At 33.6% G+C, this 14,715-nt stretch overlaps 2 protein-coding genes across 2 annotated transcripts; one reads left to right on the forward strand and one right to left on the reverse strand.

The window, feature by feature from the left end:
• Nucleotides 1-891: 891 nt before the first annotated feature.
• On the reverse strand, nt 892-9,741 carry LOC105330659 (nucleolar MIF4G domain-containing protein 1). The gene is made up of 14 exons (XM_020068263.3): nt 9,415-9,741; nt 8,712-8,855; nt 7,854-7,995; nt 7,596-7,691; nt 6,654-7,374; nt 6,231-6,430; nt 5,648-5,769; nt 5,228-5,321; nt 4,619-4,843; nt 4,167-4,301; nt 3,611-3,726; nt 3,191-3,355; nt 2,679-2,810; nt 892-2,022 (listed from the first exon to the last, which is right to left on the reverse strand). The coding sequence occupies exons 1-14, from the start codon at nt 9,640-9,642 to the stop codon at nt 1,729-1,731; spliced, it is 2,814 nt and encodes a 937-aa protein (XP_019923822.3). The 5' UTR covers nt 9,643-9,741; the 3' UTR covers nt 892-1,728.
• A 204-nt stretch (nt 9,742-9,945) lies between these two features.
• Nucleotides 9,946-13,030, forward strand: LOC105330660 (uncharacterized). The gene is made up of 4 exons (XM_011432515.4): nt 9,946-10,022; nt 10,777-11,324; nt 11,917-12,115; nt 12,459-13,030. Exons 2-4 carry the CDS (start codon nt 10,813-10,815, stop codon nt 12,660-12,662), a joined length of 915 nt encoding a protein of 304 aa, XP_011430817.4. The 5' UTR covers nt 9,946-10,022; nt 10,777-10,812; the 3' UTR covers nt 12,663-13,030.
• The last annotated feature ends 1,685 nt before the right edge of the window (nt 13,031-14,715 follow it).

Here is a 14,715-nt window from a genome sequence, read left to right on the forward strand (position 1 = left end):
AAACTTGCCATTGAACGAGATTTCAAAAAATGGGCAAAACCTTTGTGGTTGTTGCTATACATTTTATTTCCTGCCATTAAATCATCTAGCTTTAACATATGGAGTAATTAATAAAACATGTTAGATTTTTTAATTTGTTACCTATTTCATGTACCCTTCTAAATTTGGTGTAATTTTTTTTTTAGATAGAACTAACAAAATGTTTGCATTATGTTTTTATATTTAATATGTTGAATATATATATATTTTCGCAATATAGTGTGGATATTTTCATCCTGCAAGTACATGTATATTAGTTGTGAATGTTGGATATGGAAAAGCATGTAGATAGATTAAGGAAACATTCTCTGTATTTCAAAATTGTTTTGCCAACCCCCATCTCTTTATCTCTCTCTGTTCATATAAATTATCATTTCACCAGAGTCTGGCCAGTTTTTATTCTAATCGAAGAGGTAACAGAAATATTTTTTTTACTTTTTCATTTATTTATAATTTCCAATCGGATATCCAAGAACTGCCACAAAACAATGAAACAGATTGTAGTTTTAACTGCCGGCATTGATCAAATGAATTAGTCACTCTTCTGTACTACCAAAGGAGCGTGAATAGTACCCAATCTACTTATTTTGATAAAGCTCCAAGGGAATATGAGGTTCAGTTTATTAATTATTACTGCAATGTTGTCATGCATTTGTTAATTAAGCAATTTTGTTTTTTGTTAATTGATTTCAAACACATCTTTTTGTTTTACTTTTATTATTGTGTTTTATATATCAAAAAGTTAGATCAGTCCAATATAATTTAGTTACATTTTGATATTATTTGATAAGTAATAAACACATATTTTATGTTTTTTTATATGGTAAATATATCAGAATGTCAGAAACTTAGAGAATCAACAATTATGTCATTTTACTTATATACATGAATTACATTGTAGAAAGTAAAAAATTAGAATCCAATAGCATTTCCACTTTACAATAACCAGCAATAGTGATAACCTGTTTCTATAAAGATTTATATTTTTCATAACCAAAAAATCGACATTTTAGGATAATCAAAAAAAATTTTTACCTTAAAATAAACTCTTCCTAGTAAAGGCATTTAACATTTCATGTGGTTTTATGGGAAGTAGTTTTTTTTTTTTTAAAACAAGAACAAATGAAAACCTCTCGTTAATAATTTAATATTTTATAGTGTAATAGACTATAGATATTAGAAAATGATATGTATACAAGCATTGTACTCAAATTTATCTCATCTAAAACGAAACACATTCTATGCATTAGTAATTAGGTAATTAGGGTAATTAACCCATGAAGATATCATGTCAAACATCAGGTTGATCTGGTACAAGTGATGCATAAATATTTAATTAAAGTTTATTTTAATAGAATCACCTTTGTTTTCATTTTGTTTTCTCTACATCAGAATGTACTTATACCTGCTTGTTGATATCCCGTTTGACCAACAGACAGATATATACCGAGACCACAGCTTAATTGCAACAATATTACTCTGCGTGTGACATGAAGCATGTGTTTCTGGTGACATTTTAAAGTGGAGACCACCTAATGAGGTTATTAACATGGGGCCTGTTATAATATTTTAAGAATAGCAGGAAGGGAAAAAGAATTTTTCCATGAAGAACAAAAAGACTACATGAAAGAATATGGTTATACCTGTACAAATGTTTGTTTATTTTTTTATTTTCCTTAAAAAAAATAATCAGTCATCAAATTCAGAATGAGAGCGAGATTTACTCGCTGATAAAATTTTGTCTGCTATGGCAATTCGTTCTTTTAAAAGTGGGTTATCTGCCACATCCTTGGCTTTTTTCTTGAGTAAGAAATGCTGCATGAATAACTTGAGTCCTTCGTGTAAATGCTGTAGTTTGGTGAGAGGGGCAATCCTCTCAAACACTGCTTTGGTCACATCCTCTGGATAATCCAACAGAACACTCTGCATCAGGTGCTTCAGGAATCGGAGCATGTGAACATCCAATGTACCAAACTCAACCACCTTTTGTAAAGGAAAGAAAAAGAATATTACTGCAAATATCTATGATTTTGCAATATACAATATATTGCTTATTTCTTCATTCCACCTCATTGTGTGCATGTTTCCAATTAATCCCCAAATATATTCTCGACAATCACAAGAGTACGATAAAACGTGCTTATAACGAAGTGCAAGGGATGGGCCATTTTGCTTCGTTATAAGCTTAATTCGTCAGGTTTACAACATGTAATAAAGTCATGGGGAATGAAAATCCCTTCGCTGTAAGCGTTAATTCATTATAAGCGTTTTCGCTATAACCGTGTTTTACTGTATGGATGTTAAACCATGATATAATGTTTACAATTGCATGTACTTTTATGACTAAAGATCAAAACCCTTGACAATAATGACACACACATTGTTATGTATTGTACATGTACAACAGTCGGTAAACTTCAGAGAGTTTTAAATTTTAGGGAAAAAATAAAATGATCTTGAAAAAGAAAAATCTATACATGTAGTACCACTCTTTTTCATGTAATCTTGATCATGAGATTTATACTATAATAATTATTTTAGAAAAAAAAAACTTGCAACATACAAGGTAACTTTTGAACATCTCTCAAAGGCTGGGGAAATCTAACAAGAGGGGGTGGTAATCTGAGGGTAATTTCTACCTTGAGGACGGAGAGAGACATGGCTTTGGAGGAGAGGAGCTGAGATAACAGTGTGCTGAGGTGCTCCCGCTGGACCAGGGACAGCTTCTTCATGTCCTTGAACTTGTCCCACATCAGAAATTGGGTCGACATCTAAAACACATTCTATGTATGTCAACCCAAGATTGTTTATTTGAGTCTTATTGATCAATTATCATGCGTTGCAAATACTGTTCATGTTTCTCAATGAAAAAATTTTTAAAAATTAAATAATACTCAATAAACTGTCTATTCCCAAGTTACAATGTATATGCATGTAAAAATGAAGCATAGCAAACAGAGTACGTACAAATAGGAACCAGGTTATTAATAGATCGTCACCTGTTTTGTGACGCTAGCATTACCCAAATCTTTCCCTTCAGCCTGTGTTCAACAAGCTGCAGAACTACAGTACTTACAAGTATGAATTTTATACCAAAGCTATTTCGAAAAAAGCATGTTAATTTCATTAGCTTTTTAAATAAAGAGTTTACCTGAAACCTTCTGTGATAGAGACAAAACTTCTGCAGTAACAGCATGTAGAAGGGGTTGTACTTTTTCTCCTGTAGACAAAGGTCTACGATGATGTGAATTATCTCCCTTTCCTGCTGGCTTTTTAAGCCCAACCTCAACAGCTTGTCAAAGCCATCAATGTAATCCTACAAAAAATACAGATACATGTACCTGTAAAATACTGTATAATGTTGTATAAATATAAAACTATCATTTCAGGGTAGATTTTCTGATAAAATGACCTTAATACATTGTATATGAAAATACACACAATTCATCTATCAAAAGGGAATTTGGTACCAAGATTTATTTTTGCAGTAATTAAGTACCGGTAATTGTAAAATATTTGAAACAAAAAGAATATATACTGCAGACGTGTACTAGTATTCCCGAATACAAACCTGACTGGACATGATGACACAGAAGATGTTCTTCCTGACGTCGGTGTTCATTCTCTGGCGCCGTGCCAACTCTAACAGCTGAGTGCTGACCTCACCCACTACAGACTCCATCTCAACTATAAACACACACAACTAATCAGACTTTACCAAATGTATAAGATTTATCATCAGTTTTTAAAAAAAACTGGTACTGAACATGAATTTTCATGTCTTCATAGCACACCACAACCTCTATTTATTACCATCACTCCTCCTAAAATTTTGAGAAAAAATCTTATTTTATGTCAGCGATATCTCCTTCTTTCTACATTATAATTTTTCAGCACAAGGACCATGGTTGAAAAGTGTGAACTAAACATATGTACCATGATTGAATTTTTTGTCACTTTTATGAATTCTCTCTCTTATTACACTTCTAAAATAATATCTGATTCAAACTGATTTTCCTACAAATTACTAGCAAACGAAGTTGAAATAAATTGAACACAAAAATTTCCTGATGTGCATGTATGGTACACACATTTAAGTTTTATTCATTAATAAGAATTTTACTGACCTGTGCCATGGGCGGGTTGTTTCTCCTCCGTGGGGCCCTCCCAGGCTGACCCCACCAGCCACCACCTCCCTCTCTCCTCAGCTTTAATCAGGTCAGTCAGGCCAATGTGTAACTGACCATCTCCAAGTGTACTTCCTGTCAGAAGAGATCTTATCATCTGAGCCAATATGGCATATGTTTAAATCATTTCACAAAATCACTGAAAAATCAGTTTAATATGAAGTTTAATCACAGTGGACATTTACATGTGAAGTAAGGCTCCGTTTGTTAACAGTTCCTAATTCAAAGTTTGCAAATTAAAAATTTAGATTACATTCTATAGTATAACTGACACGAATTTTGTCACCTCAAAAACTCTGGAGGTCAACTTAGTAACTCATATGACCTAAACGTATACATGATGACTGAAAATACAAGATTTTGTATGATAAGCTATACAACAATGATTGAACCTCTCAGAATTCCTCTGGCCACCTTCTTCAGATGTTCCAGTGGCTCTGGGTCGTAGTTGGGGATCTTCCTCATGTTGTTGTTCTTGATGGCCATCAGTGTCTCCAGCATGAACTTGACATGAGAGGACTGGTCCCTGCCCCCCAGGGCCTGGGCCGCAGACTGGATCTCAAGGATCGTGTCCTTCAGGCCATTGGGGTTATCCTTTCTCAAGTAGAACCCCACATCTTTAGGGAAAGAGGCAAAGCAATAATAAGGTCATTGCTAAAGGACTGATTTCAAACAGCTTGTTGCAGGTTCTATACCAGTTATCGATGCTAACAAGTATTGTAAATTTATTCTCTTAAGGTTGTACTTCTTCAATCATTTATCAAGGAATAAGAATTAAAAGTCAACTTAAATACAATGAATTGATTTTAAAAAATCAAATCTTGTATTATAAGATATAAAACATTTCGAAAAATAAAGCCAATCAATTAATCTCATTTGAACTTAATTTGATCAATTCTGTCTACCTATAATAGTTCCTATAGCTCATTTAAAGAGATTTTCAAAAGCATGATTAATGGACTAGCTACTCTGTTTCAATTTTTATAACATTTTATACTCACTTTTCAGAAGAAGGAGTATAATTTGGATATCTTTCTCTTGAAACGACTTCACCAAATCATCAATGATTCCAAATATCAGTGTACTATCAATCACCTGAAATTAGAAATAAAGCATATTTATAAAAGAACAATTAAAGAATACATCTATTACAATGAGGCAATTCTACTTAACAGTTATGTTATCTGCTTATTTCAAAGTATTTTTCTTTTGGACGTAATGCATCTGCCATCACAATAGATGCTTGATATTTGGACCTCATATTCATCTATTTCCAAGGAAATCAATAAACCCTTTTCAAAAAAATGGTAAATTTTCACAATGATTTTATGAACTTTCGCTTTATAAATTTGTATGTTCTCTATTGAGACTATGTTTATTGATGTACATTGACTTTTATATTCTGTGAGTAAAATGTTCACCTTAAAAGTATACAGGAAAGCAAACAGCATCACAGCATTGTCCAGCGATTTGTCCTCCAATCTGTTTCCATGGTTACGAACTGATTTGTATTTTTGTGCCAAGGTTTGAAGGAACATGGCTCCTTAAAAAACAAAGAGGCTTTGTTAACACATTTACAAATGTATGTGATGGAAATGTGTACTAATTCTGCATTTGGATCATTTCTGTACAGAAAAACACGTGTAATGGTGGGCTGTGTCCTTGTTATCATTACGGACAGTCAAATGGTACATGGGATGCAAGACATTAATGCATCTTATGTCAACCTGCAGAAAGTTTACTCATAAATGATTGATCAATTTTAGTAAACTCATTAACAGTAATTATATAAATTGCACTTTTGTGGAACTAAATATATACATACTTGTAAATTTAAGTGGATTTTTGATAGATCAAACGTTAAGTTTTATAAAAGAAAATGCAAGTATCAATTTTTTAATGACAGCTTAAACAAAGTGCACTTAATGCCTTTATCAATAATAATGCACTGAGACCAGTCAATTGTAATCACAATCATATCAACGCTTACAAGTCTAGACTTACCCACTTCTGTTCCAATGTTACCATGCAGGACGATGACGAGAAGCATCATCTCCATGGCAAGCCTTTCTGGTGTCATGGAAACCGACACACAGGCATTAATAACAATGGCCGACAGAGCCTCAGTGACCTCTGCCCTGCTGTTGCCACGGTAAACAGCCTCTATCTGAGCACAAATCTGGGACATATTAGCCTCACTTGCCCTGAAAAAGTATTAAAAGACCTGGTGTATTTAAAAACAACCTGAAAGCAGCAAAATAATAGCACCCTGCAAAAAAGTTCAGTTTTAAAATATTCATCAAACCAGTCAAGCAACCAAGAAAAGCAATCTTGTGTCAGGCTCCCTATCAACTTTACTTTTTAACTGTTTCTGAAAGTTAGGGTATTAATCAAAACAGAAGAGAAACAAAAATTTTGTCATCCAACCTATTTACTAGTCCTTTTAGTTGTTTCTGTAGTCTCTCTAACTGAATTTTCTTCTTCTCATCACTGATCTGCACTCGTTTCCCTGGAGGAATGTATTTCCCTGTCTGTCCTGAACTTTTCACAATGTTTCCTTCCTTGTCTCTGAGTCGTCCATAGATGTCTTCTTTAAACTCTGTCTCTTTATTCAGTTCATCATCAATTTCATCACCTCCCTCCACTTCAACAACCTCTTCATCCACATCATCATCATCTTCATTATCATCATTATCCTCCTCTTCTTCAACATCATCCTCATCTTCTTCATACATGTCAGCATTTTCATCCTCCTCTTCAAATGAATCATCATCATCCACATTTTCATCCATATCTTCATCTTCTTCACTGACGTCAATTTTATCCTCTTCAATTTTCACTTTCGTCTTCACTTTCTTTGATTCCTTACTTTCTTTGTCTTTTTTCTTGCCTTTGTCAGTAACTTTATCAAATGTCACTTGTTTCTTTTCAGCTTTAATTTCACTGATTGCTTTAGAAAGAATTGATTTCAAATTGCTGGATTTGTCCGATATAACATCAATTTTTGGATGCTGTTCTTCAACATCTGATTCCATATCTTCATCACTAAATTCAAAGTCTTCTCCCTCCTCAATGTCTTCATCACTCTCATCATCATCATACTCTTCTTCATCTTCCATTTCATCATCTGAATCTGTCTTGTTTTTGCCTGGTTAAAAGAGAAAGCATGCCTGGTTTGCTACTTATTTACATAATTGTACTTGTAAAGTATGGGTTTTAATAAATTTTCAAACAACATTTTATTGTCATCGTTTGAAAATGAAGAGAGTTTCTACTTATCAAGTACTATAAACATTGATTATTCACTCAAATTTTGCAAACGTTATAAACCAACTTAATAAACTAAATTAACCAATAAGTAATTTAGACCTCTATTTCTTATTTCTTTATCTTCGTCACTAGCATACTCCTCATCATCCAGATTTTCCAGTTCTTCAGAAGGTTTGTCCAGTACATCCAACAGAACTGGTCTCTGTTAAGGCTTCATACACCATTACATTCATTATGCACTAGTGCAAAAAAAAACCCAAAAAACTGTAGACTTAAAGAAACAACTTCAAATACAGGCAATTCTTTTAACATGTCTGATGACATATCAAATTAGAATTAGCAACAAATCAAGGATACAGTCCAGTCCATCGTTGACAAACGCCTGGGGAAGAGTCTTGCTCTTCCTCTTGTTGAGTCGAAGGTTCTTCTCCAGCTGTTTCAACATTCTATCTTCCTTTCTGTTGTCATCCAACAGCTGTTCTTTTCTGTTGTCTCTCTCCTGGAATGATTATAGAATAAATACAGTGGAATCATTAAATTCCGTGGTGGCTCAATTAATTTTCCTGGAATTCGTGGGTACCTCTCATCCATGAATTGAAATCATCCATGAATTAATAAATAAGTGTTACAAAGTCATAATTCTTTTGTAGGTATAAAATAATACACGAAATTACGTCCCCATGAACCTGTCAAATTTAAGCAATCCATGAAAATTGGCCCCCACGAATTTTAATGATTCCACAGTATTATGATTTCAGTGTAAGATACTGAAACACATGTATTGATTGGAATGACAGATATTGTAGTTAATTATAAAAGTATTGAACTTTATTTATTATAAGTGTTCCATAGTCAGAGGTTGACCTTTGATGCAAACTGTGATTATCTCAAATGAGATGTTTACATGTTACATAAGACATGTTCTTTAAGGAGTAAAGTTCAACGTTCGCGATTTCATATTTTCGCGATTTGATACAAACCAATGGGATCACGGAATTAAGCACTCATGTAATATAAGGAATTCACAGTATACAATTGAAAGACTCTGATGTTTCATGAAAGGTGAAGTAACAGATGAAACTTTGTGTGTTTTAGGAGTCAGCGGTACATGTAGGAAGATCTTGGTGTAAGAGAATGTCAAAGATCAGGAACAAAAGGAATATCTTTAATATGTATTAAAATATATATATATTTTTTTTCATTTCTTTCACTTACATCTTTTTCTTTATGCTTTTTTAATTCTTTTGATTTGGCTCTCTGCTTCTTCTTCTTTTCTTTTAATTTTTCCAAAGGTTTCTTCTTTGTGTTGAATTTTGAAGTATCTTCTTTCTTCTCCATCCAAGTTTGCATGGTTGGCAGCTATTCAACAAGAACAATATTACTTTGTGTCATCAAGTTATTAGTCATACATATAGATGGCATATTAGATGCATTCCAATCAAAATGAATCTTAATAAAACAATAATGGACAAATTTGTGGTGTATACCATGATCATTTAAAGATGAATAAAAGAAAACCTGATCTATAAAAAAAAAAACATTATTTACCAAAATCAGTGATATTCAATTTGAAATTGTGTTACTTCATCTCTTGCAGATTAGTCAAAGCATCACGTTAAGTGAAACAATCTGGCACTTAAAGAATTTTGCATACTGAAAATTATACTTTCTCAAAGGATGCAAGAACAATAATTTGATGGTGCTAGCCTAGAGTGAGAAGTAATTCTTGAAAGCTTTAGAAAAATATTTTTACGATGAGTGTATGTATAAAGCTTTCTTAAACTCACACATTAGTCTTGTAGGTCCATAGTCTGCATGCTATTGATATTGCTCTCTGTACTAACATGAGTAATGAGTGAGAAAAAGAAATATGTGTTACTCTGTTACTACAACTATTACACTTTCATTGAGTAAATACCTGTTTTCCACATCTGAATGCGTGTCTTCGAGCTTTTTTAAGCTTTCTTTCTTCTTTTCTTTTTTGTTTTCTTGAAAATGGCGTATCCTTCTTTAGAAACGCATTATGTTTTTCTGGATCGTCAGTCGACTTTGAAAAATTCAGAACATCAGCTCGATACTTCTTTAATGCTGGGGCTTCCTTGGCTTTACATTTCAAAGTGAACGGAGTTCGGTTTCTTTTACTCATTTTCAAGCATGAAATATACAGATTCACATAAGATTACTGAAAAACGAGAAAACAAATTTGATAATATCCATGTCACGTCTTCCTACTGGGCGCCGCCATTCAAGTAAAATTTCTTTTCCGTACACCGATCCCGATGGATTTCAAAATGAAAATGTAGGGATTGGGGGGGGGTTACATTAAAGCAACGAGAAGGGGGGGGAAATTATGATAAATAAATATATATTTTTTAAAATCATAAACGACTTCTGAGATAAAGATAAAAGAATAATTATTTCTTATTTGACAATTTTTTGTTTAATCGAAGGCTATCACGTCATAAGAAATTTACGTCATAGATACTTCAGACGTCACAAGTTGATTTTGCAATCATGGTTGCATAGGTAAGTAGGTTCTTATTACTTATAACATTTGAATAAATTGTCGATATTTTCAAATATATAAAGAAAAGGCTTTAGATGTGTGAGTATTTCAGTTAAGATCTTTGAAATCGTTATACTAGTATTCAACTGTTCAAGGCGTTTGTGTAAGCAATAACATAACTGGATGAAATGAAATAAACAAATAAAAATAAACTCAGTCTATTTGTACACGTGACCATAGTGTATATATGTGATTGTAGCATAATTTATATTGTATGTCCATCTACAAAATTGTCAATACCATGCATTATTGAATTATAATTAATCAGTGCTTAAATAAGTGAATATCGTCTATACGTTGCACCAGTCCCACCTTGGTGATAATCATTGTCATGTACGTATGTCCATAAAATAAAATGAAAGAACATGTACAGTATACAAAACTTTTCGTGTACATGCATGACATGACATTGTGCAGAAAATGGTAGATATCATCAATCCTGCAAGCGACGTATTTATAAAAGTGATTGAGACGAAATCAATTTGTTCAGTGACAATAACACTCGTGTATGAGTTTCGCAGCAACATTCGGTCGGATGATAACATTGATTTTTTTATTTTATTTTCCCAGGGCCCGGCCGGTTTTGAATGTAAATTCTAATTTGGTCTATTTAAGTCTAAATATAGTACATTCTGAATAGTTATAACAGATTGAGAAATTTCACTATTAACTGGTTATCCATGCGATTTTATAACGTTTATTTTTTTCTTTTAGATCTGGGCGTTCATTATAACATGAACAACCCCTAGCATGGGGATATTCGGTAAAGGTGCGCTTTGCTCCGGCCGCTGCCTCACCGGGCCCCGCGGTTCGAACACCCGGCCGGAGAAAGAGGAGGTAGACCAACCAGCGCGCCGATCCCGCTTCAAGTTCTTATCAAAATGGTTCCGTTCGGAAAGCCGCCAAAATGTTCATGTCTACCACCCACCAATCGTTGTAACATTTGAGGATGCTCTTATAACAGAGGGTCTGTTAGTCCCGGGCTCAAACGAACACCCGGTGCTAAACATCTGTAGCGGGTTCCTAAATGAGGAGCTGGGGCACTACAAAAGAATGCGGTACCGGTCTTACGGTAGGTCCAGGTGGGACGACGTGTTCGCTACCCCCGGGGTTCTGAGGGTGGCCCAGGAGATGGACGTGAACGAGCCGATCGTGGACGAGCTGCCGGTGTCCCTGTGGCTGGGCTGTGTGGAGCCCATCCTCCCCGCCCTCATTTCTCTCAGTCAGATGCAGCGTCGGAGGACCAACCTCAGCAAATACAGGTATAATATGAACATCTTTAACATTAGCAATTATAGATCAAGCTCTTAGTGTACACAAACAATGTATCTCTCTGTGAATTGGAGAAAAAACTTTCTGAATGTTAATTCGAGTCCAGTTCAAATCAAAGTGGACAGAGCATAATTAAATTGATATCAATTTATTAATTGGTGTCCATGTGCTAAAGACATTCCCATGCAGTTTTAAGGTACGAATACATAATAATTTAATATCAATCAAAGTACTGAAAATGATTCAAATGTAATCAATTGCAAAGCACCTTTCTAAAATATGTCATCAAATAATTAAAAGCACTTGAATGTTTAATTTTCAATAAAACGAATCGCTATTTTCAGGTCCAACTGACTAAGAATGAAAATGATATCGATCGATAGACAGAACTAATCAAACTGCAAAATGCGCAAATGTGCCACTTTATAAATATTCAAATTCTACATGCATAAGTAATTGTGTCGTCTTTTTAATTCAAATCCAGATACTTCGACTGGTTTTCCTTTAATTAAATACAACAAATAAGTATGTGTCTTTTATGCTACGTTTGATTTCATTTCATCATACGGATAACCATTACAGGCCCTCGGCGACACCAATGCCCGACCCAAATGAAAACCCCACGGACCACGGGGACTTCGATAGGGAGCCTTGGTTCAATGTGATTGGGCCCCAGCACGCGGGGAACGTTCCTCTACCCCCGACTGACGAGGTGCGACCCACGGATATGATAGAGAATGGACTCACGGAGGAGAAAATGCGGTGGTACGATCTTGTGACTGTAAGTGGATTCGAACACGTGCTTTCAATTTTTAAGTTATATCATTCGATCTCTTTGAAATAGTGATACACATGTACATATATGCAATTATGGAAATATAATCATATAAAATGTTTATAACTGCATTGATATTGTTATATATACTCTGCTTTAGCAAATGTTTGATTCAATCCCTCCGGAATTTACATTATGAATTACATGCATACAATTAATTATGTACGACATATAATGATGTATCATGATATAAAGTGCGCCTCCCTTAATTTGATAAAGTAATTAAATCTTTAAAACTCGTTTGAATTTTCTTATATAATAGTTATAAAATGTTCATTTATTTATTCAGGCTAACAGGGGCAGACAAAACGTGCGATCTAAATGCACGAGGATCTCGCACCCTCCCGGGATCACTCAAGGTTATACCCGGGTCATTCAAATACGGGTCGATCCACCGGAAGAAGAAGCGGAAGAAATGAACAGCTATCATTCAGAATCGGAGTCGGGAGACGAAGGAAACTACGACCTTATTCAAGCTCTTTTTGAAGAATAGTTGCATTTTATAATCTTTTTTAATCTATGAATTTCGCATGATTAGCCGTCAAAGACGATATTTTCATTTTTGTATTGGTGCACAGGAGAAACTATATTGAACAAAAAATAATTACTACTAAATAATATATAGTATTCGTTTCCGTAAGAAATTCACTTGAATGTCGTGAAGTATTCATATTTTCCAAACTATCTGTTTATGTACATGTATAGATTGTCAATGAATTATGAATATGCATATATGCCATTATGCAATATATTCATACATGTAAATGTATAGAGCGTTTAATTATATTAGCGTAGGTATATAGCAAGTAATTGTGTATACAATTAATTACGGTAACCAATACTATTTTTCTATAAATTTATGGGGTTTTTTTATCATCATAATTTTTTGCATGCGTCATTGTTAAATGTGTTAATGTTTATTTTTCAAAAGATGTATAGGTATTTCAGTGTTATTATCTCTTCATATTTAGGGGGGGTCAAATCATTTAATTGTAATAAAAAGGAAAATTCCATCTCACTGTGATGTGTAATTGTGTATTTTTTATTTATTTATTTTTTTTTTTTTTTTTTTGGGGGGGGGGTATATATTGGAGGAACTGTATGATAAGGTTAGTATATTAAAGTTGTCAACCTGCAGGCATCGGTAGTCTCCACGAAACTTTATATCGCATTGCAAGTACAGGAAAGTCTTAGAAAACGTCTAAGTTAGTCCATGAAATCAGTTTCACGAACTCTGTTGTCCTAAATTGCATGAGGACCTTGCCACAATATCTTCATTCAACTCACAGGCACTCAACGTGACAGTGTATACATTTTCCTGATGATAAAAAAAATATATAACGTCAGGTGATCATCTGAGATGTAGTGAATATTTGTTAGGAGCTGGGCTGACTTAACATTTTTCTTTGCGCATGTTTTGTGCATTATAACAAAATACAGTGTATTAATACTTTTTATGGGATTTTTTCAATACCATTTATTAAACTGAACAAAATAAACAAAATACAAATTAAATATTTTGATTTTTCAGGGTAGATTTATTTTTTTAAACGATTTTTTAGTTGTTCGGTCGATGAGTGTTGTCATTGTGCTAAATTGATATTACATGTACATTGTATGATCGACGCCACGTTAGGATTAAATGAAGCTATGTAGGTGTGCGTTATGAGAAATTAAATAAAGAAAAGAAAAGGTAAAAATTGCACGCCTCTGAAATCTTACACACATAATAATGTTATCCTCTGCAGGTCTATCTATCCTAGTTTTTTTTAATGAATCCATTTGACCAACCTACCTTTGTAATACTCCAAATGTGTAGCAAAATTTGGTGCATTTTGATATTTTGAGATGACCCCGGTAGAATCTAGTATTTTTTTTTTTTAACATATATAACAATTAAGTTTTAAACTAAGTCATAAATTGTATCCGAGGACTTCTGACGCTCTTATATATATGATAGTCATATAATTATGATTTCTTGGTATCAATCACTAGTGTAATTATAGAATATAAGACAAGTATCTTAATTTAACCGTGTTGTCAGCTGTATCAATTAAAAAATTATCATTACTATTCATGATCAAGCATAGCAAATGTTGTAGCATAGGATAACAATTTTTAATAATATCAACCTTCCCCTGAATTTAAATACGTAAAAAAAAACTGCTTACTTTTTTTTTCTTTCTACGCGATGAAGCATGGAGACGGCGGGAAAAAACCACCACATTTATCCTTCCGAAATGCTTTGTGTGGGGCAAAATATATAATTAAGTTTAAGCTGGACATTTATTTATTTTAAGCTGGAAGTTATTCTTAAATTTTACTGTTTCGAATGCACAAAAAGTACATGTAAAATGTGTTTTAGCCCGGCATATTAAGAAATGGTTGTGGTGGACGTTAAAACACGTATGACCGTCGACCTAGGTACAATTAAGTTAATCAAAACTAGGATTTATTATCGAGAAAAAGATAAAATTATCAAAGAAATATCTTCATTTCTTACTAATTAATTAACCATTCTTCGCTCATCTTTCTCCATTCTTCTT

Source organism: Magallana gigas, chromosome 9, assembly GCF_963853765.1.
Source record: "Magallana gigas chromosome 9, xbMagGiga1.1, whole genome shotgun sequence".
NCBI classification, from domain to species: domain Eukaryota; kingdom Metazoa; phylum Mollusca; class Bivalvia; order Ostreida; family Ostreidae; genus Magallana; species Magallana gigas.